Source organism: Pan troglodytes, chromosome 12, assembly GCF_028858775.2.
Source record: "Pan troglodytes isolate AG18354 chromosome 12, NHGRI_mPanTro3-v2.0_pri, whole genome shotgun sequence".
Classification (NCBI taxonomy): domain Eukaryota; kingdom Metazoa; phylum Chordata; class Mammalia; order Primates; family Hominidae; genus Pan; species Pan troglodytes.
Window position 1 is genome coordinate 21,780,542 of NC_072410.2, and position 27,289 is coordinate 21,807,830.

The window sequence follows — 27,289 nt, forward strand, 5'->3', positions numbered from 1 at the left end:
GTGAGCTGAGATCGCGCCACTGCACTCCAGCCTGGGCGACAAGAGCGAGACTCCGTCTCACAAAAAATAAATAAATAAAAAATAAAGTATTCAGCGTTTTCTGTATATTCATAGTATATTAAGAAACATTGCTGGGTGCAGTGGCTCACACCTGTAATCCCAGAACTTTGGGAGGCGGAGGCAGGTGGATCACCTGAGGTTAGGAGTTTGAGACCATTCTCACCAACATGGCAAAACTCCATCTCTACTAAAAATACAAAAAAATTAGCCGGGCGTGGTGCAGTGCGCCTGTAGTCTCAGCTACTCAGGAGGCTGAGGCACGAGAACCTGGGAGGTGGAAGTTGCAGTGAGCAGAGATCATGCCACTGCACTCCAGCCTGGGCAACAGAACGAGACTCCATCGCAATTAAAAAAAAAAAAGAAAAGAAACATCACCACGTTGTCTAAAACATTTTAATCACTCCAATATATAACACACTAAATCATAAATCCCAGGGGAATGTATGCATATTCATAAATTTTGCTGAATCTTACTTTATATTTTATTCGAGACAGGGTCTTGCTCTGTCACCAGGCTGAAGCGCAATGGTGCCATTATAGGTCTCTGCAGCCTTGACCTCCTAGGTTCAAATGATCCTCCCACCTCAGCCTTTGAGCAGCTGGGACCAGAGGCACGCGTGCACCACCACACGTGGCTAATTTTTACATTTTTTGTAGAGATGGTGTCTCACCGTGTTGCCGAGGCTGGTCCTGAACTCCTGGCCTCAAGCTATCCTCCTGTCTCTGCCTTCCAAAGTGCTGGGAATATAGGTGTGAGCCACCATGCCTGGCCTAACCTAGTATTTCAACCTCCTTAGTCTTAACACTTTAGAATCCATTCCCATACACAGTTCTCAGCTTCTCTGCAACACATATTGGCAAGATTTTCCAGCTTTCGTGGTATATAATCTATTTCCATCCTCCTCTTCTCTGGCTGACCTTGCATTTCTCCTTCTGGGCTCTGTAGAGAGTTTATTCTTGTTATGCTCCTGGAGTCAATGAGGTGCATCAGGGGCAAGTTTGGAGAACAGGCATCCATGTGGGAGGCAGAGGCCCCAGTGAAGTCTTGAAAGCTCTTAGTGTATGTGAAGGCTAATTTCCTTGCACAGGGGAGGCGGGGCTGCTTCTGTATACAAGGGAGCCTTGAGATTTGGGAATTCGGCTTTGTCTGTGTCTGTCCAAATGTTCCTATCACAAGTCTGTGGTCCTACTCCTTCCCAATCAGTGTCCTAATCTTAGCAAGAGAACTTGCTGAGGTTGAGCACTTAACCTTTGCCACAATTCTGTAATCTGTACAATTATATTTAGTATCTGAAGATGAACTTAGTCTGTCCTGTGCCTATCCCAGATAAATGGTTCTTTGGATTTCAGCATATCTGTACCTTAAAATAAGAATTTAATACATCATGCTTATCTTTTCCATTGTTTAAAAACTCTCCAGGGCAGTCAGAAACACCCATTTCACTCTACAATCTTTATAATTATTACTGTTGCCATAGCAATCAAGTGCAACAGCAGCAAAAGCCCCCAAAGCTTTGTGGTCCATCTGCCCCTCACACTATTCCCAGTGCTAACTGGAGTAATCCTGCTGCCCCTCCATGCCACGGGTTACTAGCATCCCTTTTGTTCGCTATGCACGCACGAATCTGTGGGTAACCCAGCCAGAATCCCACAATTGAGGAACTGTGTTTCCTGGGGTCACTCTGCTATCAGCCAGGGTCTTGGTAGGAAATGCAGTCCATCTCCGAAAGGTTGAAGAGACTTGCTGCTCAACAGCTGTGGGCAGGATTACAGAGGCAACTGGATTAATTTGCTAGGACAGCAGTAACAAAGTACGAGAAGCGAGGTAGCTTAAACAACAGAAATGTATTATCTCCCAGTTCTGGGAGCTAGACATCTGAGATCAAGGTTGTCGGCAGGGAAGGATCTGTTTCAGGCCCCTCTCCCGGCTTCTGGCAGTTCTTTGGCTTGTAGCAGCACAACTCTAATCTTCTCATGGTGTTCTCCCTGTGGATTTGTCTTCCCAAATTTCCTCTTTTTATAAGGACACCAGTCATTATGGATTAGGGGCCACCCTAATAACCTGATCTTAACTAATTACATCTGTAATCATCCTTTTTTCAGATAAGGTCACATTCTGAGTTGCTGGGAGTTAGGACCTCAACATATGAATTTGGGGAGACATAAGTCAACCTGTAACACCATCAAGGGTGATGAGAACGTAGAGATGAGCAACAGCGGGAAGTGGCTAGGGCTCTGCCGGATTTTCTCCACCCGCTCCTCCAGATCCCCTCTTCACCCTCCTCCACCTTGTTGTGTGTCTGGGAGGCTGACTGCCGCAGACTGCAGCCTGTGCCCCCTTGCCTCCTACTGGCTTCTGTTTGACTTGGGTAATGGCACAGGCAGGAGCTTCGGAGGTGGGAGAGAGATAATAGAAACACAGTACCTCATAGTACCCTCCCATGCCTTCCCAATGACTTTCATATCCCTCTCCGTGCTTCTTTCATATTTAATATTTGGCAGATCAGAGCTGAATAATGTTTAAAACATGGGTGAGCGTGTGTGAACCCTTTCAGAAGTTTTTGAACATTTAATAATAATGGCTGATGTTCACTGAGTACTTACTTTGTGTTCTAAGTACTTACTACAGTATGCTCTCGATAGTTCCTACAAGGGAGGCACTACGATTATCCTAATTTTATAGTTGAGTAAACTGAGGCTCATTGAGATTGGTATCTTGCCCAAGGTCAAGATCACACAGCTAATTAGCAGCAGTTGCAGGATTCGATTTGGGGCTGTCAGCCACCAGAGGCTGCTCTAAACCACAAGGTCATCTGTGCTGATCCATTTACCAGACATGACCTCCCTTACTTGACCTCCTGTCAAACTCATATTCAAGTACTGATCTAGCAACAGCTGTTCTGTGGGACTTTCTCAATTCCCTCCCCCCAAGAACTGACCACGCGGTCTGCGCATTGCTCTCTGCTCACTGCCCCCCTGCGTGGACTCCTGTTAGGAAGCCTACGGCTCTTTTCTGCCTCATTTTCCTACCTGTGAGTTCTCCAGGGCAGACAAGTCTCCCAGTTCATCTCTGCGATTCCCGGGCCTGGCAGTGTGTCTGCGCGGGAGGTGCCAGTGAATGTCTCTGGAAGGAATGTTTTCTTACCGTCCCTGACTGTTCTATATGCCCTGGTGCACCCTAATGGTCCCGATTACCATTGACTTCCTTCCTCAGTTTCATTCAGAGGCTGTTAGTGGCTGCCAGTCCTGGACCATGCTCTCCCGGCCTCTGGGTGGGCGTTCCTGTCCCCCGCCCACACGGTTCTTGTCCGCCAGGTCTGGTCAGGGTTTCTGAGCTGTTCCCTTCTGGGGGCGCTTCCCTCAGTTCCCAGGCGTCCTGGGGGGGTCGGGATTGACTTTACTTCCACTTTTCAGTTCTGTCCTAGTTATCAGTCACGTTTTGTCAGGGATTCCTTTGTTAAAACCCCAGGGATGTTTTGATGGGGTTGTTCTTTTCTTCTTTTGCTAGGTAGGGTGTTGAATGTAACTGCCTCCCTGTGGAGATCCTTGGAGGTCCTCCAGCCTGCTCCAGGCCAGCCACCTTGTCTCTGCTTCCACAACATCCTTGAGGAAATACGCATTTAAAACCCGACCTCTACATTCCCTGTAGTTTCTCTTCACATCGCCTACTCCATATTTTCCAGCTTTTCAATTTCTCTCAGAACAAAGGTTTTATTTCTGGGCAGGGCACTGACGGCGGCGACACTAATATCGGTACCTCCGTGCCACTTGAGGGACATCCAGACCTGAGTCTGGTCTGATGCTTTCTTTAGGATCCCAAACATCGCTGCCGCCTCCGCAGCGCCGTCGGATCCCTGGGGAGAGCAACCAAAATGTGAACCAAGTATTAAAAACATTGGAATATAACTGTTTTTAATTCTTATGCTGTTTTTTGGTTATTTGTAATTTTTGTTGTTGTTGCTATTTTAAACCCAACGCACTTAGGTTTTCTGGCGTGCATTCTGCCCCCGGCCCCCTCGGTGCGGAAAAATGCCCTCGGTGGGGCAACCTGCAGCTGCGAGAAGAAGGCTTTTTCCCTGTCCCTCCTCCACGTCTCAGGTCGAGGTCAGGGACGGCGGCTCTCCCGAGTTCCCCCTGGGAGCGCGGAGGGGCGGGAGGGAGGGAGCCTGGCGCAGGATTGGACTTCCTCCCTCCACTCCGGAACTGCGCGCCGGAGCGCCTGGGACGCGGAAACCCGGGAGGCGCCGCGGGAGCCGCGGGGTAGGGGCGGTCGGGGGCGGGGCCGGCGGCTGGGGCGGGGCCGGGGGCGGGTGCGGGGCGGGGCCACGTGAGGGCTGCGCTGGGTGCGCGGGGCGAGCTGCGCCTGCTGCGCTCCGCGGGCTCTCAGAGCGCTGGGCACCGGCCGGGCTGTGGTCCCCGCGCGCCGCCGTCGCCTCTCGAGCGGGCTCGGCTCACAGCGACCGGCGGCCGGGGAGATGTGAGCTGGGGCCGGCGGGCGCGGCCGGACCGCCGCGATGTGGCTCAAGCCCGAGGAGGTGCTGCTGAAGAACGCGCTGAAGCTCTGGGTGACCCAGAAGAGCAGCTGCTACTTCATCCTGCAGCGGCGCCGCGGGCACGGCGAGGGGGGCGGCCGCCTCACCGGTAAGGGGCGCGCCGGGGCGGGCGCGGCGGCCGGGCCCGGGGCCTCGCACCCCGCCGGGCCCGCGGCCCCCAGTCCCGGGCTGCGTCGCCAGAGGCGATTTCTTGGGAGACGCGGGGCCCGGACGGCCCTGCCGCGGGCTTGTTTTCCTTTTTTCTGCGTTTCTCCCGCGGGCTCCCGTCGAGGTGGTGGTAGAGGGGGCTCCCGGGCGCGTGCGTTTTCCGGGCGAGGCAGGTGTTTTCGCCGCCTGGCCCGGTGAGCTGGAGGCCGGACTCGGCTTGGGAATCGAAGGAGAAACGCCGGGTGGAGCGGGGCCGGAGGGAGCGGGGCCGCCCTGGAGCAGCGAGGCTGCTGTGCGGGGCCAGGTGACAGCGGGGTGCGCCGGGCCAGCCCGGACTCGGCCATCTGGAGGCGCCGGAGGCTCCAGGTGGTGTCGTGGCTGGGGGCGCGCGGCGATGCGCGCGGGGCGCAGCTCTTGGAGGCCGCGGTGAGCGGAAACTGTCTCCACGCCCGGAGGGGAAACTGAGGGTGGGCGAATCCCAAGCTCGTGATCTCAGTAGAGAAATTGAACAGATCAGTTTTTTCCTCTCTTTCAGTGTCTTACAAGGAATGATAGGAAAAAAAACCCAGGCTCGTAAAGTTGATGAAAAAACAAAGCATTTTTTTTTTCTAAAAGTTTTGTTCCAAAGCTCTTTGAAATTGACGCCAACTTGCAGTAGCTAGGACACCTGTTTAAAGGTCAGTGAAGGAACAATTAGACTTTTTCATTTGTATCTAGGGGACCTATACTTTTCTTTCCAATTTTGGAATCGGAATAAAAGAGAGCTTAGATCTCCTGTCTCGTTCCTGTTCTACTGAGGAGAAGACAGAGGCCAGAGAGAGGTCAAAGGACCTAGGTTAGGTCCCCGGGTTAGTGGTTGGCGGCTCTTTCTGCTCTCAGACCAGTCTAGGGAAGGCCTTTTTGAGGTTGAGTCTGGTAGGAGATGTACTAACACGCCTGGAAACCGCAGAACCAAGTGCAAAGGAACTGGATTTTGCTGGACTTTAGCTTCTGAGAAAGCTGGCGGTTGGGTTTGTTAGAGGAGTGCAGACTTACACTGAGACCGGGTGAGTGGGTGGGAGTTGGCAGGTTGCTGCATGGAGGGAGCTGTAGGCAGCTGAGGGTTCCCCATGGAAGGGGCAGAGGGTAGTTAGGATTCTGGATGGAGGCGGTGCTTTGGTAACCAGTGGTCCTGTTGAGTGGCAACAAGGACTCAACTTGGGCAACTTGGGCAGCACGTGGGCCTGCTCCAGGAGCTGTTTTGAGCTTTGGGGGAGGGAGTTGTGCAGGAGGCAGGGGCCACAGTGGCCTTGTTGGGCCCCGTGACGCACCCTGGTGCTTAGTGCCCAGGCTCTCAGGAAATGGAGGTGGGTGGTGCCCTGGGAAGAGGCGAAGAGGCAGGAATTTGTCGTCCCTCCCTTTCTTTGAGGGCAGTGTATCTTTATTTATGGTGCATTTAGCAGGGTTCCTGGTCTATAAATGTTTCATTTAGTAGAGAGTGAGGACAAGGCCTGAAGATCTGTGAAGTGAGAAACATAAGGACAGTTTGTCCCGTAAACGCTCATTCATTCACTGAGTTCCGTGCACATATGTAGTATACTCTGCTCGCTGCTCTGGAAAGAGGCCCGAGAGCAGGCGGTGAGGGCCGGCTACCTTCAGCCGATTCACCATCTAGTTAGTGGGTGAGATGGTTCCAGACACGGAGGGCAGAGCTGGCCATAGGATGCCTGGTCGGGCTTCAAGCCCGCTTCCTGTCCAGAGGGTTTCTGACTCTGTTGTCCAGAGTCTCTCTGTGATGAACTCAGTGAATTCCCTCCCTGTTTCATTCCAAAATCAAGCAGGTCCCATATTATTATTATACCTGTGGCTCTGGCATTCCTTGATATTTACTTCGGTTTGGACTTACTGTGAATGTGCAGAATTTTCTTATGCTTAAAGGCAACAAGATCGACCATAAAGAGGGAAAAGTCTACAAAAAGAGGACACTTGATGTATTTCTTGGAGACCCTGTTGATTGTGAAAAGGATGACATGTGCAGCCAGACACTTTACCTTTGAGCATTTAGCTGGGAAGCCAATGCGATGAAGCAGCGCCGAACTGCCACGTGTGCTGTTGGGGGCTGGTCTTCATGGGGCCACTTAGGATTGTGGTAAAGTCAAGACCCATGGGACACAGGGCAGCTCTGTGGTGGTGGCGGTTTTTGAAAAATGTGCAATTCTAATGTGGCAGATTGTTAGCAATTTAAGAGTTTAAAACCTAGATTGAGTTTATGAAAAGAATGAGGGCTACAGTGATACACATTCTGGCAGGTTGTAGACTTCTGTTTGGAGGGAAGCAAGCAGTGGTGGCCTAAGGGGGATTGGAAGTAAAATGTAAGAGAGCAGTAATCAATAAACATCTCTTTTCCCTTATTGTGATGCTGAATTTGTATTAGTAGGAGTTTAAACAGAGGAGATCTCGTGGTTGAAGTAATCTTAACTGCCTAACTTCAGAAATACTATCAGCTTTTGTTTCCTTGAGGATTAAAATCGGCCCTCCTGCTTACATACATGCATATACATGCTCTCTCTTCTCTCCCTCTCTTCACATCTCCAGGTTTATTTTTCTCCATAGTTCCTTCTCACTTTCTCTTACAATGTACCAATTTATTTTTTTCATTGCTAAATTGCCTGTTCTATGAGGGCAGGTATTTACCTGTGATAGTACCCAGCATATTTGTTCAGGAAACATTTGTAGGATGAATGGATGGGTGACTGTATGCATGGATGATGGATCCCACTTTTTTCTTAAAAGTTGGGTGGGAGTAGAGGCCCAGCGTTTGGGACTGATTGCCTGGAACAGGAACAACCCCTGTCTCTTCTCAGCTTCCTGTTTACCTGGCAGTCTGACCATTATGGAAAGCTGGAGGGGTGTGGGTGGGAAACACAATTGTTTCCTCCAGTCTTTTTTTGTAGCTCCCTCTTTTGAGGGGGATGGATCATCACACTAACTTCTCTGGTGGCCAGAAAGGGCGGGCACAGATGTGGCTGCCATTGTTACCTCCTGGGCTCTGAGCACTACTAGGGAGGTGCCCATCTTTTCCTCAGGTTAGAGCATAGCATGGCAGAATTCAGGATTATGAGATGTTTCCAAACTTCTGCTTGCGGAAGTGATATTGCTACTCTGGAAAGGAAATAAAGTTATACAGTGTTCACTTTGATACAGTCTGCAACCTCTTGCAACAAGTTCAGCCAGCTCTGGGAGAACAAAGAGCCCGGAGATGTTAGCATGTGGGAAAGAGACAGTGCAGAGAAAGAACACACAACATTGCTGCCCTCTCTCCCAGGGTCTCTGAAGCACTTCAAGTGAGTGGGATAATAAGGAACTTAAATAGCTCAAGAGCAAAAAAATCTAATAACTGGATTGAAAAATGAGCAAAAGATGTTAATAGGCATTTTTCAGAAGAAGACATACAGATGGCTAACAGGTACATCAAACATGCCCAGCATCACTAATCATCAGGGAAAGGCACATCTAAACCACAAGGAAATATCGCACTCCAGTTAGAATGGCTATTACTTGTTTATTTAATTAATGTTTTTCTTAGAATGGCTATTATTGAAAAGACAAAGGAAAAACGTGTTGGTGAGGATATGCAGAAAAGGGAACACTCACACACTTGGTAGGATTGTAAGTTAATATTGCCACTATGGAGGACAGTATGGAAGGTTTTCAAAAAACTGAAAATGTAGCTGCTGCATGATCCTGCCATCCCGCTACTGGGTATATATTCGAAGGAAATGAAATCAGTATGTTGAAGAGATACCTGCGTTCCTGTATTTATTGCATCACTATTTACAATAGCCAAGATACGGAATCGACCTAAGTGTCCAACAAGAGATAAATAAAGAAAATGTGAGATATATACAACAGAACACTATTCAACTATACGAAAGAATGAAATCCTATCATTTGCGACAACATGGTCTTGAACTCTTGACCTCAGGCCATCCTCCTGCCTCGGCCTCGGCCTCTCAAAGCACTGGGATTACAGGTGTGAGCCACCGTGCCTGGCGCATTTGCAACAACATGGATGAACCTGGAAGAGGACATCGTGTTAAGTGAAATAAGCCAGGCACAGAAAGACAAATACTGCATGATCCCACTTATATGTGTAATCTTAAAAAGTTGGTATTATCAAAGCAGAGAGTAGAACAGTGGTTACCAGGATGGGAGAAGATGGATAGGGAGAGGTTGGTCAACAGGTACAGAGTTACAGTTAGATAGGAGAAGTAAGTTCTGCTGTTTTCTTGCACAGTAGGGTGACTGTGGTGGTACCGTATATTACAGAATAGCTATGAGAATGAGAAGCTTTTGAATGTTCTCACCACAAAGAAATGATAATTGCATGAGGTGATGGATATGCTAACTACCCAAATTGGATAATTATGTAACATATATGAGTATTGAAACATCAAATTGTATCCCATAAATATGTACAATTACAGTGTGATAATTAAAAAATAGTGAGTGGAATAAACATTACTCTAAATAACAGATATCACCACCCAGCTGTGTCCTCTGAAGGATTTGATTTTTCAGGGTTTTATTGCGTGTATTCCTGTATAATCTTGCAATTCTTCTCTTAAATTGGCTGACAATTTAAAAGTTGTAATTTGAAAAAATATTGATGTTTTCTGCTTTGCAACATGGTTACCTTAAGTCCCTGTTCCTGTCATTGCATTTGTAGTAGTGATGGGCTGATTAGCTAAACAGTTAGGGTGAAGGGAGGAAGTATGGTATAGTGAAAAATAGTGTAAAATACAACCTTTGGAGTCAAGGTAAGTAAGTCTGTTCATTAAGAATCTGGACTGAGAGGCTTTGAGTTAGTTTATCCAGTTTCTTTGAGCCTTAGTTATAACTCAGCCTTAAGAAAGGGACAATAATGAATCTTACTTCGGAGGGTTAGAAACTGTTTTCTACAGCAGCGGTACCATTTTTCATTCCCATCAGCAATGCATAATGGTTATGATTAAAATAAGGCTTAGAATTAAAATAAACAGTATACATCAAGGGCTTAATTGTGCTTGGCACCTGGTAGGTTTGACAGAAGAAAAGCAAAGTACAATTTAAAAAAACTGAATAATGGCTTCTGAGAATAAAGGTGTAAAAACATTTGCATTGTAGTGAAGGACATAAGAAACATTCACTTATCTATTAGTGCAGTATTTAATATGTGTCATTAAAAGATGAAATATTTAAACAACAGCTTGGGTTAAGAATTGCTCAGGAGAAAGGTGTTTTTATAGGATTTGGGCACACGGCTCCTCTCACCACATTAAATCGTAGTGAGTAAAGGGAGCTTCACCTTGTTTCAAATGTTGAGTGTGAGTGCTCATGCTGTGCCTCCAGTGAATCACCTACTGCCTTTGGAAGAGTGTCCTAATGACTGGGGGAGGTGAAACTGACAGGCTAAGGATTCATGTGGGGTTACAAGGCTTGCTCAGAAGGACTCTTATCAGAAGGTTGGAAACTGATGAAGTCCAGCATGGATGTTGCATTTCTTGGCTAGTCTGTCTGAGGTTGGCTGGAGTCCTGCTCATATAGCTGAGTTTGTTGGTGAATTTTGTCTCCTCCAACAGTGAAAGTCTTTGACTCAACAGGGCAGCCTGTTGCATTCTATAGAAGTCCCAGATGTTGGCTCCAGAGTCTTACATGCTTTGGTATTTTTTCTTAAAAGCATAATAGGGAAGAAACCACAAGTAAAGGAAGTAGTTTGATTTTAGGATCATACATCTGAAAAATTAAGTTAAATAACTGATATATCTTTAGGGGCTGATAATCTATTAATAAAAGCCTTGAGGTTTCCAAGAGTTGCATTTAGTGAGAGCATAATAAGGGCAATGTATTTGTAATGAGATAATCAAACAAGGCACGGACTGTGTCACTCCAGGAGATAATATAAGGTACAAATTGTGCAGGCGGTGGGATACTGGAGGGTGGCCTTTTCCACCTAATTGGAACTCCTTAGGAAGAGCTGACAATTATTGAGAGGCTGGTAGCTTGTAAAGAATTCATTTACTAGAAGTGAAGGCAGAAGGATTTTATGATCTTGACTCCACATTCTAGGTGGCACTGGATAAAGGAGGAATTTATTTATTTTTATTTTTATTTTTGGAGAAAGAGTCTCGCTCTGTTGCCCAGGCTGGAGTGCAGTGGCGTGATCTTGGCTCACTGCAACCTCCACCTCCTGGGTTCAAGCGATTCTTCTGCCTCAGCCTCCTGAGTAGCTGGGACTACAGGCACGCACCACCACGCCCGGCTAATTTTTTGTATTTTAGTAGAGACAGGGTTTCACCATTGTTGCCCAGGCTTGTCTCGAACTCCTGAGCTCAGGCAATCTGCCCGCCTAGGCCTTCCAAAGTGCTAGGATTACAGGCGTGAGCCATCGCGCCCGGCCAAGAGGAATTTATTTAAAATGAAAGTAAATCTGGTAATTCTTTCAGCATGGATTTTTTCCCCCTATTTAAAAAACTTACATCAATGGTATTAAAAAGCAGCCGTGAGCCTATTTTAATCACTGCTGGGGGTTGCAGGCGCTGCCCCTGAACCACCTCTTGGGTTGCCTCTCTTCCCCCTTCTGCTCTTAAGCACAGACCCTGCAGCATGTTGGCACTTTTCTCTCCCAGGCCCCTCATGGCTGTCTCCTCCCCCACCCCCAAGCATCTGGCTAATTCTTGTGAACCTTTGGGGCTCCGCCTGAGCTCCACTTCCTGGAGATGTACCTGACCCTTCCCCTACTCCCACCACTGTAGTCATGAAGAGGCTCTTTGAGGGTTTGTCTGTTTAGGGTGAACCAGATCCTGAGCTCCAGGAGGGAGGTCATAGGTCTGTGCCCCTCTCTCCTGTGCCTTTAGTGCTGATGGTTCTTGTCACCAGAGCACTCTTGATAAATATTTGTGAAATACATGGATGTAGACATCAAGTAGTACAATCTTGAGGGGATCAAGTACAAACTTCATGTAGATGTCATGTAGGAGATATCAAGTTGTACATATCAAGTAAAATGGATAGATGTGAGCCTGTGCAGTTGAGAAGTGTTTTGTGTGTATCATCCTGCAAATGGAAATTATGTAGAATGCAGGAATAAATAATAGAGTGGTGTTCTTAACTGTCTTATACCAGCACTGTGTGCTGTAAGGACTAGCAGTAGTTTGTGGCTGAACCAGCCCAGCTGTTAGGACTACCTATTGATGCCGGGCAAGGGGGCTCACGCCTGTAGTCCTAGCACTTTGGGAGCCAAGGTGGGTAGATTGCTTGAGCCCAGGAGTTTAAGACCAGCCTGGGCAACATAGCAAAATCCTGACTCTACAAAAAAATACAGAAAATTAGCCGAGCATGGTGGCATGTGCCTGTAGTCCTAGCTACTTGGGAGGCTGAGGTGAAAGAATCACCTGACCCCTGGAGGTTGAGGCTGCAGTGAACTGTGATCGTACCACTGCACTCCCGCCTGGACATTGGAGTGAGACCCTCTCAAGGGGTAGGAGCGGCGGGGGAAGAACTACCTATTGGTAACCTTGTTGTAAATGATTCCATACAGAACCAGACTTATTCCTCTAGTGTATCACCAGCCAACAAACATATGTGTATGAATTTGAGTCATCCATATTCTTTAACATTTGGTGAGTCTTTCATTCTACTGGATTTTATTATTTTCCTGCTTCCTGCTTTTTACTTTAAAAAAAAGGAAAGTTGTCTGTGCGTGGTGGCTCATGTCTGTAATCCCAGCACTTTCGGAGGCTGAGGTGGGCAGATCACGAGGTCAGCAGTTCGAGACCAGCCTGGCCATCATGGTGAAACCCCATCTCTACTAAAAATACAAAACTAAGCTGGGTGTGGTGGCGGGCACCTGTGATCCCAGCCACTTGGGAGGCTGAGGCAGGGGAACCGTTTGAACCCGGGAGGCGGAGGTTGCAGTGAGCCGAGATCTCGCCATTGCACTCCACTCTGGGTGACAGGGTAAGACTCCGTCTCAAGGAAAAAAAAAAAAAGGAAAGGAAAGAAAAATCAACAATAAAATAAACAGTGCCTTAGTAAGATATCCTTATGAAAAGGTACTGCATTTTATGGTTTGTTTTTTAGTTAGGAACTTTTCGGTGTGCATAAGAGTATTTAAGGTAAGTTGTAGGTAATGGAGCAAACACTATATATCTACCACCTGTAAGTAAAAAAATAAGAGTATATCCTATGCCTGAGAGACCCCTTCTGTGTTTTCCTGATTACATTTCCCTCCCTTCCTTGCAGGCACCACTACCCTGGATTATGTGTTAATACTGACTTGCTTTTCTTTATAGTTTTAACACATTTATATGTATTCGTAATCAATACATAGTTTAGTTTTGTGTGTTTTTGTAACTTTATTACAAAATATACTTTTATTCATACTTTATGTATTTTTCTGTCACTTGATCACCCCACCCCCTGCATTATGTTTTTCTCACTTTGACCCATGGTAGCTGCCATGGTTCATTCATTTTCATGGATGTGTAGTAATCCATTGAGTGAATGTATTATTATTTATTCATTCTCCTGTCCTTGGATATTTGGGTTGTAGTTGTTTTAGTAGATAAAGCTGCTGTGAACATTTTCCTATAGTGTTCACACAGGTATACATTTCTCTAGAGAATATTTCTATGAGTGACCTTGTTGGGTGTATCCATCAGGATGAGTTAGGTTATGCTGCAGTAACAAACACTCCGACACATAAATTTATTTCTCTGTCATGCTGTATATTCAATGTGGGTCAGCAAGGGTCTCTTCTGACGGAGAACTGGGACTTTTGTGAACAGCCCTAATACTGGGTCATAGCTATGTGTATTTTCAACCTTTCTAGATAATTCCAAATTGTTTCCAAGCAGAGCATGGTGGTGCATGCCTATAATCCCCTCTACTTGGGAGGCTGAGGCAAGTGGATTGCTTGAACCTAGGAGTTTAAGTCCAGCCTGGGCAACATAGTGAGACCCCTGTCTCTAAGAAAAACTTCCCACAGTGGTACATCCTTGCTAATGCTTGATATTGTCAGAGATGTTACTTTTTGCCAATCTGGTAGGTATTTACATAGTATCTTAGAACCACTAAGATACTATTTCTCATTGTTACTAATAGGGATGAGAATATTTTTATGTGTTCATTAAGTATTTGTTTTTCCTTCTGAGAAATACTTGAGTCTTTTGCTCATTTTTTTTGTTGGCTTATCTTTTTTTTAGTTTTTTTTATGAGCCGTGTGTGTGTGTGTGTGTGTGTGTGTGTGTGCGTGCGTGCCTTCATGTGTGGTTTTTCTGTATTCTTTTTCAATTGTATGTATTTTTTTTAAAGTCAGGCTTTTTATTTTCATTGTAGGTTTTTTGAAGAACTCACATTGTTAATTTTCATGCAGTCAGATGTATCAGTCTTTTCCCTTTTGTTTTAATTAATTAATTTACCTAGACCTCTTCTGGCAAGATCTTTTTCCTTCAGAGTTTGTTCTTTTTGTTACTTGTTTAAGAAGAGCTGCTTGGAGGGGAATCTCTAAGATGATGGTGAAGGGAAATCCTGAGATGTCAGTGAGAACCTCTCTTCTTCCCTCCCCCAACCCAGCGTTCGGTCTAGATTGGAGCCTGGCAGGAGGCTGCAGGACAACTTCTAGGAGAAGAGAAAGTGATAGACTGTAAAGTGTGTTTGCACATATTGAATGAAGATCTGCACATCAGGGGAGAATTTGTGGATAGATTATCCATAGATGGAAAGCTGAGTAAGTCAGAAACTCTGGGATAGTTGTTAATTCCAGGGGAAATAAAAAGTTGTATAGGGTGGAAAAAGTACTGTAGTTTTGCTGCAAAACTCAGCTCTTGTTAATGGTTTTGTAGTTATAATAATGTAAATATTGACTCACGATCTAACTGAAATTATTGCATAACTGGGGTGGGAGTGTTGGGTCGCGGGTGGTAGTCAGTGAAAGGGAGCTAAAGCCTCCACTTCTGAAAGTTGACAGCTAATGCCTACACTAAATATCCAAGAAGTAGGCTGGGCACGGTGGCTCACGCCTGTAATCCTAGCACTTCAGGAGGCTGAGGTGGGTGGATCACCGGAGGTCAGAGGTTTGAGACCAGCCTGGCCAATGTGGTGAAACCCCGTCTTTACTAAAAATACAAAAATTAGCCAGGCATGGTGGCGCATCCCTGTAATCCCAGCTACTCTGGAGGCTGAGACAGGAGAATGGCTTGAACCCGGAGACGGAGGTTGCAGTGAGCTGAGATTGTGCCATTGCACTCCAGCCCGAGCGACAAGAGTGAAACTCTGTCTCAAAAAAAAAAAAAAAAAAAAAAGTAGTAATATAGATGTGTTATTTGGAGATGCAAAGGTGGATACAAAAATAATCCATTAAGAGTTGGAAGAGGTTGCCTTTGGGGAGTTGGTAAGTGGGAGCAGCAAGGAATAAGGGGACTGTTTGTGTTTCTCATGAGCCTTGCAGAATTATATGCTGATTGACACGTACCTGTAACATTGATATAATGCAGACAGCATCTAAACTCAGGGAGAGCTTGGCATTTTTTCTGGTGGGCAGCTCTGTTTGGGTAGTGGCGATCAGGAAGACATTGAAGCTGTGTCCCCTCATTGCCCAGGGGCCGTGATTTTCCCTGGACGCCTTTGTGTCAGCTATTTGTCCTCTCAGTGTGCTATATTTAGCCTTCAAAATGTCTAGCATGCGTGGGGTGTGTCATTTTACAGAAGCTTTTAAAACTATTTTCAGAAATGTTTTAAATTTCAGAAATCTAATTTAGTCAGGTACTTTTATTTGAAATTAAAGATATCTATTCTGGATTTTATTCCCTCTCTCAATAGAGGAAATAGGTTTAGAGTTGCAAGCTCATGATCTTTGTCTTCTTTCTCAACTTTAAAGAGGGGTTCTGTGACCATAACCCACTCTTTGTAGGGTCTCAGTTTATTAACCTGCAAAACAGTAGCAACGATTGCATAAAAATAATGAAAGTTTTTGCTGTGGGGGAGGTTTTATGCTTCAAACTGTAATGTTTTCTAGATATGTTGGTTAAATCAATGAAATTACTTGTAGATAAAGCAGCAGAAAGAAACCCAAAGAGCATTTTATTCAGCAGTGCCAGGCCCTGTGCTGTTGTGCAGCTTATAGTCTGGAGAGGTGGACTTTGTAGTTGTGATTGTGGGGTGATACTAAGCCATGAAACACTGAGTTATCAATGGTGGTGAGTGCCAGGGGATGCGAGAGAGAATAAGAAGGAAATGAATTTGGGTTGGAACATCAGGGAGCTGTCTCTGAGGAGCTGTGATCTCCACTGAGACCTGCATGGTGTGCAGGAGGGTGGTAGCTGGTGAGAAGTTGGGAAAAGAGCCGTCTGAGCAGAGGAAATGGCATGTGCAAAGGTCCTGAGGCCTCCGAGAGTCTGTTTTGGACAAGTTAAGTGTGGGATACCTGGGAGTTGTCTAGAAAGGCCTGTAGAGGAGGAGGAAAGGGCAGAGGGGACTGAGGCATGGGCAAGGGGCAGGCGGACCTCAGCAGTGTATTTTCCCTGAAGCCAGGAGGAAGTGTATGTGAGAAGGAGGGAGGGGTCTGCTCTGCATTGCAGTGTGGAAAAGGCTAGGAAGACCTTGGAGACCTCAGCCACAGCAGCTTGGATGCAGGCAGATGTGGCGTGGGAGCGGGCTGGAGACTGGAGGGTGGCGAGGAAGTAGGGATGGCGGATGAAGGCAGCTCTCTCAAGGTGGGATGTGGTGGTGTTTTTTTTTGTTTGTTTTTTGTTTTTGGATACATATTTATTATTTGTCAATGAATGGAGTCTCTGTTGAATGCTGGATCCACAAGTGTTGTAGATTTGGGGCCGAGCTGTTGGGTCTTGAGACGGGCTGGGGAAAGATTTGAATAGGTCGAGGGAGTAGTTCACCTCATCCAGGTGAGGGAACCTCAGGAGCCAGTTCCGGAGGAATGTTGTTTTAGAAATGGGGTTAGTACTCACTACTGAAAAAAAAAAATGTGTGGAAGAATTTGTCTCTGACTACCTGTGACATATTAAGAAATGTATTTCTTGTTTGGCCTCTGCTTCTTGTTCCTGGCACAGAGCTCCTAATCCTTTGGAATTTCCTGGGTGATGGGAGCATCTTTTGTTCTAATGAGGTGACTCTTGGTGGGCTCCTGGGTGGAGACTGGTCACCAGCAAGAACAGATTTGAAGCTTGGGGATTTCAGCCCCACCTCCATTCTCTGGGAAGGAGCAGGGCCTGGAGATTAATGATCAGTCATGCTCAGGTGGTGGTGGTGAAGCCACCTTAAGAATCCCTGGACTCTAGGGTTTGGGGAGCTCCAGGGCTGTTGAACACATGGAGGGTAGCCCACCCAGAGAGGGCACAGAAGTGCCACGTCCCCTCCAATACACCCCGCCCTGTGTATCTCTTCATCTGGCTGTCTTCTGTATCCTTGATCATATTCTTTATTACATAATAAGCTGGGAAATGTGTTTCTGTGAGCCATCCCAGCAAATTATCAAACCTGAGGATGGGGTTATGGGAACCACTGACTTGTAGCTGGTTGGTCGGAAGTGCAGGTGACAGCCTTGGGCTTGTGACTGGCGTCTGAAATGGGGCCAGTCTCGTGGGACCGAGCCTTTAACCCGCACTAATTCCAGGTAGTTAGTGTCAGAATTGAATGGAATTGTAGAACACCCAGGTGGCGTCTGGAGAGTTGGAGAATTGGTTGGTATGGGAAAGCTCCCCATACATTTAGTGTCACAGATGTGAATAGTAAAAGATAATGTTTTTTTCTTTTACCACCAAAACAATTAGCTAATTTAAATGGAACCTGATATGGTTTGGATCTGTGTCCCCACCCAATTTTCATGTCAAATTGTAATCCCCAGTGTTGGAGGTGGGGCCTGGTGGGAGGTGATTGGATCATGAGGGTGGATTTCCCCTTTGGTGCTGTTCTTGTGATAGAGATCTCCCAAGGTCTGGTTCTTTAAAAGTGTGTAGCACCTTCCCCCTCTCCCTCTTCCTCCTGCTCCGGTCATATGAAGATGCCTGCTCTCACTTTGCCTTCTGCCATGAGTGAAAACTCCCTGAGGCCTCTCCAGCCATGCTTCCTGTACAGCCTGTGGAACTGTGAGCCAATTAAACCTCTTTTCTTTAGAAATTACCCAGTCGCGGGTATTTCTTTATAGCAGTAAGAGAATGAACTCATACAGAACCCAAGTCTGTTGGCGTAGCACTATACAGTGATGTTTTCAGCTGGCAAAAAGAGTTCTTTGAGGAGACTGTGGCAGCTTAAAAATGTAATGTTACTGGTTTGGCATTTCACGTCACATGGAGCCTGCATGTAGGACGCCCCTGTACTGTCTTGTCTGGGGTAAATGCTGGTAGGAAACTGACTCCACTCAGTATGTTTCTCAGCTTAGATGTATTTAGTATTTTGTTAGAAATAATACGGTCAGGATTCAAAAAATATCTATTTCCAGAAGGACTATACAGATTAAAAGTCATTTCAAATCCCAGCACTTTGGGAGGCCAAGGTGGGCGGATCACATGGTCAGGAGATGGAGACCATCCTGGCTAACACGGTGAAACCCCGTCTCTACTAAAAATACAAAAAATTTGCCGGGTGTGGTGGCGGGCGCCTGTAGTCCCAGCTACTCGAGAGGCTGAGGCAGGAGAATGGCGTGAACCCGGGAGGCGGAGCTTGCAGTGAGCCGAGATCACGCCACTGCAGTCCAGCCTGGGCGAGAGTGCGAGACTCCGTCTCAAAAACGTGGTGGCTCACGCCTGTAATCCCAGCACTTTGGGAGGCTGGGGTGGGCGGATCACTGGAGGTCAGGAGTTGGACTCCGGCCTGACCAACATGGTGAAACTCCGTCTCTACTAAAAATACAAAAATTAGCTGGGCGTGGTGGCACACGCCTGTAATGCCAGCTACTTGGGAGGCTGAGGCAGTAGAATCACTTGAACCTGGGAGGCGGAGGTTGTGATGAGCCGAGATCGCGCCATTGCACTCCAGCCTGGGCGACAAAAGCCAAACTGTCTCAAAAAAAAAAAAAAAAAAAAAAAAAGAATTAGCCTAGTGATGAATGGTTTAGAAAGCTTCTGGGCTTTCTCGCTTGAAAAACAGTGTTTGCTTGACAGAAACACTTTAAAAAGGCGTCAAGAGCATTGCGCAGCCTCAGATGGAGATGTAGGTATTTTACCCACCATGGGAGCATAGAGAGTTAAATGGGTTCTGAGTATCTGTTATATTGCTGTTTTGTTATTATAATTAAAAATAAATGTGAAACGTAAGCAAGGCATTAAGATTGCTTACAGAATGTATAGCTCGTGATCATTCATCATCAAGGATTCAGCCATGGCAAGGGTTTGGCTGGAGTGAAGGGTCAGACTAGATCTTCGTAAATCCAGTGTCCCAAAATTGTATGTATGCACAAGTGTGCATACTCGTGTGTTTTTATTTTAACCTGTAGCTTCCTTTAGATTTTTGAGGTAAAGGAAGGCTTTGATGCTCACTTAGGCTCCAAATTGGACCATGTTTAATCCCAGTATTATGTAGCTGTCTGTTAATGTGGGGATTCGGTTCTCTTTCAGTCCTTTAGAATACCTGAGGCTGGGAATTTATAAAGAAAAGAATTTTATTTGGCTTGCAGGTCTGCAGGCTGTACAAGAATCATGGTCCTGGCGTCTGCTTCTGGTGAGGCCTCAGGAAGCTTCCACTCATGATGGAAGGTGAAGGGGAGCGCCTGTGTACACAGATCACATGGTGAGGGTAGGGGTAGGTGCCAGGTTCGTTTTAACAATCAGTTCTTATAGGCACTAATAGAGTGAAAACTCACTCATTGCCACCAAGACAGCATCAAGCCTTTTATGAAGGATCCACCCCCATGGCCCAAACACCTCCCACCAGGCTCCACCTCCAATACTGGAGATCAAATTTCAACGTGAGGCCAGGCCAGTGGCTCATGCTGTAATCCCAGCACTTTGGGAGGCAGAGGCTGCCGGATCACTTGAGTCTAGGAGACCAGCCTAGGCAACATGGTGAAACCCTTTCTCTACAAAAAAATACCAAAATTAGCCAGGTGTGGTGGTGCCTGCCTGTAGTCCCAGCTACTTGGGAGGCTGAGGTTGGAGGATCACTTGAGCCCTGAGGCAGAGGTTGCAGTGAACCAAGCCAGGGTGACAGTAAGACCCTTCCCAAAAACACAAAAACCAAAAAACCAAATTTCAACATGAGACCTGTATGAGACAAACATCCAAACAAAATCAGGTTCCAAAATCACCATGAAGAACAAACATCGCTTGAGGGAAAAACGACTGCAGAAATCAGCAAGCTACCTGTCTTTTTGCAATCTGCTCATGTTATCAGGAGGGCCTGGGAAGTGAGGACCCCTAGAGACCTGAGGAATTCCAGCCCTTCCACGAACTCAGGCCAGGGCCTGTGCTCCCTGATGGTGGGCAGTTGGTTTGAATTATTGTTCCCTGCTCTGTGTTTGGACAGTGCATATCGCTGAATGTGATGAATTCACGTGACCTGCTCCATAACGCCAACTGCGCCTCCACGTAGAACATCTGAGGTGGCTTCACAGTCAGGTGAGGCCAGCAGTGATCACGCCTACATTTGGTATATTACATGGGGGATTGCTGTTAGGTGAGGTTGGTGGTGGCATTTTTTTTTTTTTTTATTAGTTGAGCTACAATTCTGTTTTCTGCTGTTCAGATGGCTTATAACAAAAAGGTCTGTACTAAGAAGATGTTGTTTCGTCTTTCAGCCTTTTGGTTGTCTTCATTTAGCCAAATAAAACATTTAGATTTGAGGAGAAAAGGGGTTGGAGAGCCTCTTGTAGAACTGGAAGGTTCTCTTTGACAAGACGTGTATCTCACTGTAAAAACGGCTTTTTCTTTTTTCTTGTTTCTTTTTTCTTTTTTTGAGACGGAGTCTCGCTCTGTCGCCCAGGCTGGAGTGCAGTGGCGCGATCTCGGCTCACTGCAAGCTCTGCCTCCCGGGTTCATGCCATTCTCCTGCCTCAGCCTCCAGAATAGCTGGGACTACAGGCGCCCGCCACCACGCCCGGCTAATTATTGTATTTTTAGTAGAGACGGGGTTTCACTATGTTGGCCAGGCCAGTCTTGAACTCCTGACCTTGTGATCCACCTGCCTCGGCCTCCCAAAGTGCTGAGATTACAGGCGTGAGCCACCGTGCCCGGCCAAAAATGGCTTTTTCTGTTTGGTTTTAACTTCATGTGCAACCTGGAAAGCCAGATTTCAACATTCTGTATTAATACCAAAAGTTAAGTTATGTTGTGGATTGAATGTGTCCCCCTGCCCCCTAAATTACTGTGTTGAAGCTGTGACCTCCAGTGTGACTGTATTTGAAGATAGTGCCTGCAGGGAGGTAACTAAGGTTAACTGAAGCCATAAGGGCAGGGCCCTGATCCTATAGGGCTGTTCCCTTTATAAGAAGAGGGACAGTCACCAGAGAGCTTACCCTCTCTGCCATGTGAGGACACTATGGGAAGGTGGCTGTCTGCAAGCCAAGAAGAGAGCCCTCACTAGACATCACATTTGCTAGCCCCTTGATTTTGGACTTCCAGCCTCCAGAGCCATGAGAAAATAAACTTCTGCAGTTTAAGCCACTCAGTCTGTGGTATTTTGTTATAGCAGCCTGAGCTAAGACAAGTTAGAATCATATAATGTAATGTAAATTTGTTTACTTTCTTTGAATTAAAATTTATAAAGACTCTAACTTAGGCAAAGCCAGAGATCTGATTAGTATTGATGGTGCCTGAACATACTAAGACCCAAGACGAGACAGAGGCCCCAGAGGTTAGCATCCATTTATACCAGAAAGATCATTAGAAAGTCTGTGTGTGTGTGTGTGTGTGTGTGTGTGTGTGTGTGTGAGAGTGTGAGAGAGAGAGAGAGAGAGAGAGAGAGAGAGAAAGAGAAGAGAGGGAGTGCTAAAGTGTGAATATTTATGTCCCCCCTCCAAATTCATTGTTGAAATTCTAACCCTGATAGGGTTTGGCTCTGTGTCCCCACACAAATCTCATCTCAAATTGTAATCCCCACATGTCGAGGGAGGGAGGTGATTGGATCATGGGGGTGGTTTTCCTCCATGCTGTTCTCACGATAGTGAGTGAGTTCTCACAAGATCTGATGGTTTTATAAGTGTTAGATAGTTCCACTTTCACACACTCTCCCTGTCCTGCTGACTTGTGAAGACGGTGCCTGCTTCCCCTTAGCCTTCCACCGTGATTGTAAGTTTCCTGCAGCCTCCCCAGCCATGCAGAGCTGTGAGTCAGTTAAACCTCTATCCTTTATTAATTGCCCAGTCTCAGGGAAGTTCTTTATATTAATAGCAGAGTGAAAATGGACTAATACAACCCCCTAAGGTCATAGTACTGGAGGTAGATTCCTTGGAGGTGATCAGGTTATGAGGGTGGAGCCTTCCTGATTGTGATTAGTGCTCTTAGGAAGAGACCCCAGAGAGCTCCCTCTCCCTACCCACCTTGTGAAGACACAGCATGAAGCCACCATCTGTGAACCCCCCTCACCAGACACCAAACCTGCTGGTGCCTTGATCTTGGATTTCCCAGCTTCCAGAACCATGGGAAGTAAATTTGTGTTATTTATAAGCTATTCAGGTAGTGGAGATTTTGTTATAGCATCCCAAATGGACTAAGACAGGGAGAGAGGGAAGATGGAAAGAGAGGAGAGAGGGAGAGGGGAAGGGAGCGAATATCTCAGAGAGAGACTTGAATGGCAAATTGACTCACACAAAAAGAGATCATGATCCCAGAAGCATTTGGCAGTGCTCATTCTAATATGCTATGTGATTAATATTTCTATATGCATTTCTGAAAAGTTTTATTTAGAATCAGAATTGTCTAAGTTAGGTAATTTTCTTATTGCTTACATGTTCAGAGAGATATACTTTTTTTTTTTTTTTGAGATGGAGTCTCGCACTGTTACCCTGGCTGGAGTGCAGTGGCTCGATCTCAGCTCACTGCAACCTCCGCCTCCCGGGTTCAAGCAATTCTCCTGCCTCAGCCTCCCGAGTAGCTGGGATTACAGGCGCCCGCCACCACGCCCAGCTAATTTGAGATGTACATTTTAAGTAAAACCAAACTTAAACATTTATAGAAACGTCTATAAATTTGAATAAGATAATCGTATTGCAGATATAAGAATATTTTTATTGCAAAGTAAAAACAGAAACAGTGGCTCATGCCTGTAATCCCAGCACTTTGGGAGGCTGAGGCAGGAGGATCACTTGGGCCCAGGAGTTCAAGACCAGCCTGGGCAACATAGGGAGACTCCATCTCTACAAAAAATTGAAAAACAAAAAATAAATTAGCCGGGCATGGTGGCATATCCCTGTAGTCCTAGTTACTTGTGAGGCCAAGGCGGGAAGATTGCTTGAGCCAAAGAGGTCGAGGCTGCAGTGAACTGTGTTTATGCCACTGCACTCCAGCCTGGGCTGCGGAGTGAGATCCTATCTCAAACAAAACAACTTGATCAAAATTGTCAAACACAAAACAGGGATGGGATGGGGATTTATGTCTTCAAAAATGTCAGTCATAGAAAGACAGGCTGTGTTTGGAAAAGTTCTTTATGAAAGGAGACTAAAAAGACATGGTAGCTCAATGTAATACGAACCACAGAATACATACTGTACTGGAGGGAGCAGGTGCTATAAAAGACATCATGGGGTCACCTGGCAGCTTGGGGATATGAAGGGTAGATACAGATATACACGTGTAAAATTCACTGGAGGTGATGACTGCTCTTTTGTGTAGGACAGTGTCCCCATTCATAGGAATAGGCTTCCCCTCAAATGATTTAGAAAAGGTGTGTGTGTGTGTGTGTGTGTGTGTGTGTAATTATATCATATATCATATTGTATCATTATATTTAGAGGAAGAAATAGAAAAAGAAAAACAGCAAATGATATAGTGAATGGGATAAGCTGCTCACAGTAGATGAATCTGAGTCTTGGCAGAGAGGGGATGAGTGTTCTCTGTCTTATTTTAGTTCTAGTTTTCCTTTAAGTTTGACTTTATTTCCAAATAAAAAGTGAAATGAACATGCAAATCCAGTTTATGTGTGAATCTGGAAGCACCCGTCTACTTTGATTGAAGTATTTTTAGTCTGTGTTAACAAGATGTAAAATATACCTATAACAATTTTTAAAAAACCTTTTATTTAGGAAATTTCTGCAGAAAAATAACTTTATTGTAAGTCTGAAACTAACCACTCCCAGCTTTATCTTGTTGAACAACTATATTTGGAACCTTGCTTTTTTTCTTTTTCTTTGAGACAGAGTCTCGCTCTGTCGCCCAGGCTGGAGTGTAGTGTCACGATCTTGGCTCGCCGCAAGCTCCTCCTCCTGGGTTCACGTCATTCTCCTGCCTTAGCCTCCCGAGTAGCTGGGACTACAGGCGCCCACCACCACGCCCAGCTAATTTTCTCGTATTTTTAGTAGAGACAGGGTTTCACCATATTAGCCAGGATGGTCTCAATCTCCTGACCTCGTGATCCAACTGCCTCAGCCTCCCAAAGTGCTGGGATTATAGGTGTGAGCCACTGTACCCGGCCAGAACCTTGTTTTTTTTTTTGAAACGGAGTTTCGCTCTTGTTGCCCAGGCTGAACTGCAATAGCGCACTGGACTCACTGCAACCTCTGCCTCCCGGGTTCAAGCGATTCTCCTGCCTCAGCCTCCCGAGTAGCTGGGATTACAGGCATGCACCACCATGCCCGGCTAATGTTGTATTTTTAGTAGAGATGGGGTTTCTCCCTGTTGGTCAGGCTGGTCACAAACTCCCGGCCTCAGGTGATCCACCCGCCTTTGCCTCCCAAAGTGCTGGGATTACAGGCGTGAGCCACCGTGCCCGGCCTGCAACCTTGTTTTTAAAGAGGTAAGGGAGCCGGGCTCAGTGACTTGTGCCCATAGTCTCAGCTACTTGGGAGGCTGAGGTGGGAGGATGACTTAAGCCAAGGAGTTCAAGACCAGCCTGGACAACATAGCAAGACCCCATCTTTCTAAAAATAAATAAATAAAATAAAGAGGTGAGGTTTCCCAGGGGTCCTGGGTGCCACACCCAGCAGGGCAGGTTGTGTATTATTTGATGTGTATGAGGGTATCTTATCTAATCCCTTCCTAAAATTAAATGACTTCAACACAGGAGTTTTTGATATAGTGTATATGCATTATTGCAGTGTTAGGTTGGGGCTTGATTGTGGTCAATAACAGTTAGATATTAAGAGAATGAAGACCTTGGAAAAGAAGGCCATTCAACAGGTATTTACTGTGTGCTGCTAGGAGCCTGGCTCTTTCCCAGGCACCTGGATGTAGCAATGAACAAAACTAGATCCTATCCTCATGGAGCTTGAAGATTACTCTAGTGATTAATCTGGGGTTGGAATTCTCAAATATGCACTGCCAGTCCTTCTAAATATGTCAGCCCAGGCATCATTTTAAACTTATTTCATTAAAACAGTTAGTGCTGTTTTCACTGAACCACAAAAAATTGACTTTTTGTAGCTCTTGCCCTTGAAAATGGAAATACCTAGTCAAGGGGGTTAGGGCCTTTGAGCCCTGTCTTTTAGGTTCCTGCCTGTGTTGGCTGTGTCATCTGCAAGCTCTGTGACAGGATTAAAAGCACTGGGGCGAGGAACTTCTGCCCCTGGAAGTCTTTCTGGCCCCTTCTCACTAGGGTCCGACTTGGTGAGGGGAAGCACAGCTTAGCTTAGCCCTCTGCGACCCTGCAGTGGGCCTCAGGGCGCGGGCACCTGTCTTGCAGGCCAGCCCTGCTAAGCCACTGAAGTGTCAGCACAGCTGGCCCGTTTGACGCTTCCAGGCCTCCCCGGCTCTCACTCCCTTTTGGGAGGCAGCTCAGCAGCCTTCCGGAGGTGACTTGAATGAAGTGGACTCATTTTCTTAGTTAAAAATAACCCCAGCAGCTGTGGGTTCAAGTACCCCAATGGCAAGACTGGCCCTCGACTCATTGTTGCGACTCCTGGTCATTGTGGCTCTGAGGGTCATGGCTGGATGAACGTCGTTGCTGGGATCTTGGAGCCCACCAGCTCGTACCCCTTTTTACAGATGAACAAGCTGGGGCCCAGGAAAAGGTCCAGTGACTGATCTGAGGGAGGATGCTGTTACTTGATTTGACTTGGGCTAGCCCTTTCTTTTTCTTTCTTTTTTTTTTTTTTTGAGACAGAGTCTCGCCCTGTTGCCCAGGCTGGAGTGCAGTGGCACTATCTCGGCTCACTGCTAGCTCCGCCTCCTGGGTTCACACCATTCTCCTGCCTCAGTCTCCTGAGTAGCTGGGACTACAGGCGCCTGCTGCCACGCCCAGCTAATTGTTTGTATTTTTAGTAGAGATGGGGTTTCACCGTGTTAGCCAGGATGGTCTCGATCTCCTGACCTCGTGATCTGCCTGCCTCGGCCTCCCAAAGTGCTGGGATTACAGGCGTGAGCCACCACGGACTTGGGCCAGCCCTTTCTAGCAAAACTAGAAACCCCTGAAATGTGGGTGCTCCTGGCTGCCTTCTTCCAGCCCACCTTGGCTCCTCCAGATCTCTCCAGCTACTTTTGTTCTGGGCTGGCGACTGTTGAAATGCTTGTTTGTTTGTTTAATGGTTTAAGTAACAGATATTTTAAAAAACTGTGGTCAGGGCCAGATGCCATGGCTCATGCCCGTAATCCCAACACTGGGAGGCCGAGGCAGGCAGGTTACCCGAGGTCAGGAGTTCGAGAACAGCCTGGCCAACATGGCGAAACCCCGTCTCTACTAAAAATACAAAAACATTAGCCAGGTGTGGTGGTGTGTGCCTGGAGTCCCAGCTACTCGGGAGGCTGAGGCATGAGAATTTCCTGAATCTGGGCAGCAGAGGTTGGCAGTGAGCCAAAATCATGCCACTGTACTCCAACCTGGGCGACAGAACAAGACTCTATCTCAATTTAAAAAAACAAAACAAAATAAAAAACACACACAAAAACTGTGGTAAATATACATAACATAAAATTTACCATCTTAACCATTTTTAAGTGGCATTACATACATTCGCAGTGTTGTGCACCCATCACTACCATCTAATTTCCAGAACTTTTTCATCTTCTCTAAATGAAAGTCAGAGCCCATTAAATAAATAACTCCCCCTGCTCCCTCCCTCTATGGTAACCATCATTCTACTTTCTGTCTCTGAATTTGACTATCCCAAGTTCCTCATATAATTAGAATCACACGGTATTTGTCTTTCTGTGTCTGGCTTATTTCACTTAGCATAATGTTATCAAGGTTCTCAAGATTCTCAGGGAATATTATTTGAGGCTAATGATATTCTATTGTATGTATATGCCACATTTAAAGAATTCATTCATTTATTCATTGAGGGACCCCTGGGTTACTTCCGCCTTTTGGCTATTGCAAATAATGCTGCCGTGAAAACAGGTGTACAAATATTTGTTTGAGATCCTGCTCTCACTTTTGGGTATAGACCCAGAAGTGGAATTGCTGGATCACAT

At 46.2% G+C, this 27,289-nt stretch overlaps 1 protein-coding gene and 1 long non-coding RNA gene across 6 annotated transcripts in view; one reads left to right on the forward strand and one right to left on the reverse strand.

Moving 5' to 3' along the window:
- Positions 1-439: 439 nt before the first annotated feature.
- Positions 440-4,296, reverse strand: LOC112208200 (uncharacterized). Its single transcript, XR_010149059.1, has 3 exons — positions 4,041-4,296; positions 3,091-3,914; positions 440-1,815 (listed from the first exon to the last, which is right to left on the reverse strand). It is a non-coding gene; the product is annotated as an uncharacterized LOC112208200 (long non-coding RNA).
- The window catches only part of TBC1D8 (TBC1 domain family member 8), a 144,555-nt gene continuing 121,525 nt past the window's right edge, over positions 4,260-27,289 (forward strand). For 2 of the 5 annotated variants that reach the window (XM_016949125.4, XM_016949126.4), the window contains exon 1: positions 4,380-4,701. In XM_016949125.4, the coding sequence (XP_016804614.1) occupies positions 4,575-4,701 (127 nt within the window). In that variant the 5' untranslated portion in view covers positions 4,380-4,574. Of the gene's footprint in view, positions 4,321-4,379; positions 4,702-27,289 lie in introns of those variants that run through there. The other 3 variants (XM_063788967.1, XM_001162139.7, XM_063788966.1) reach the window with 3 other exon arrangements.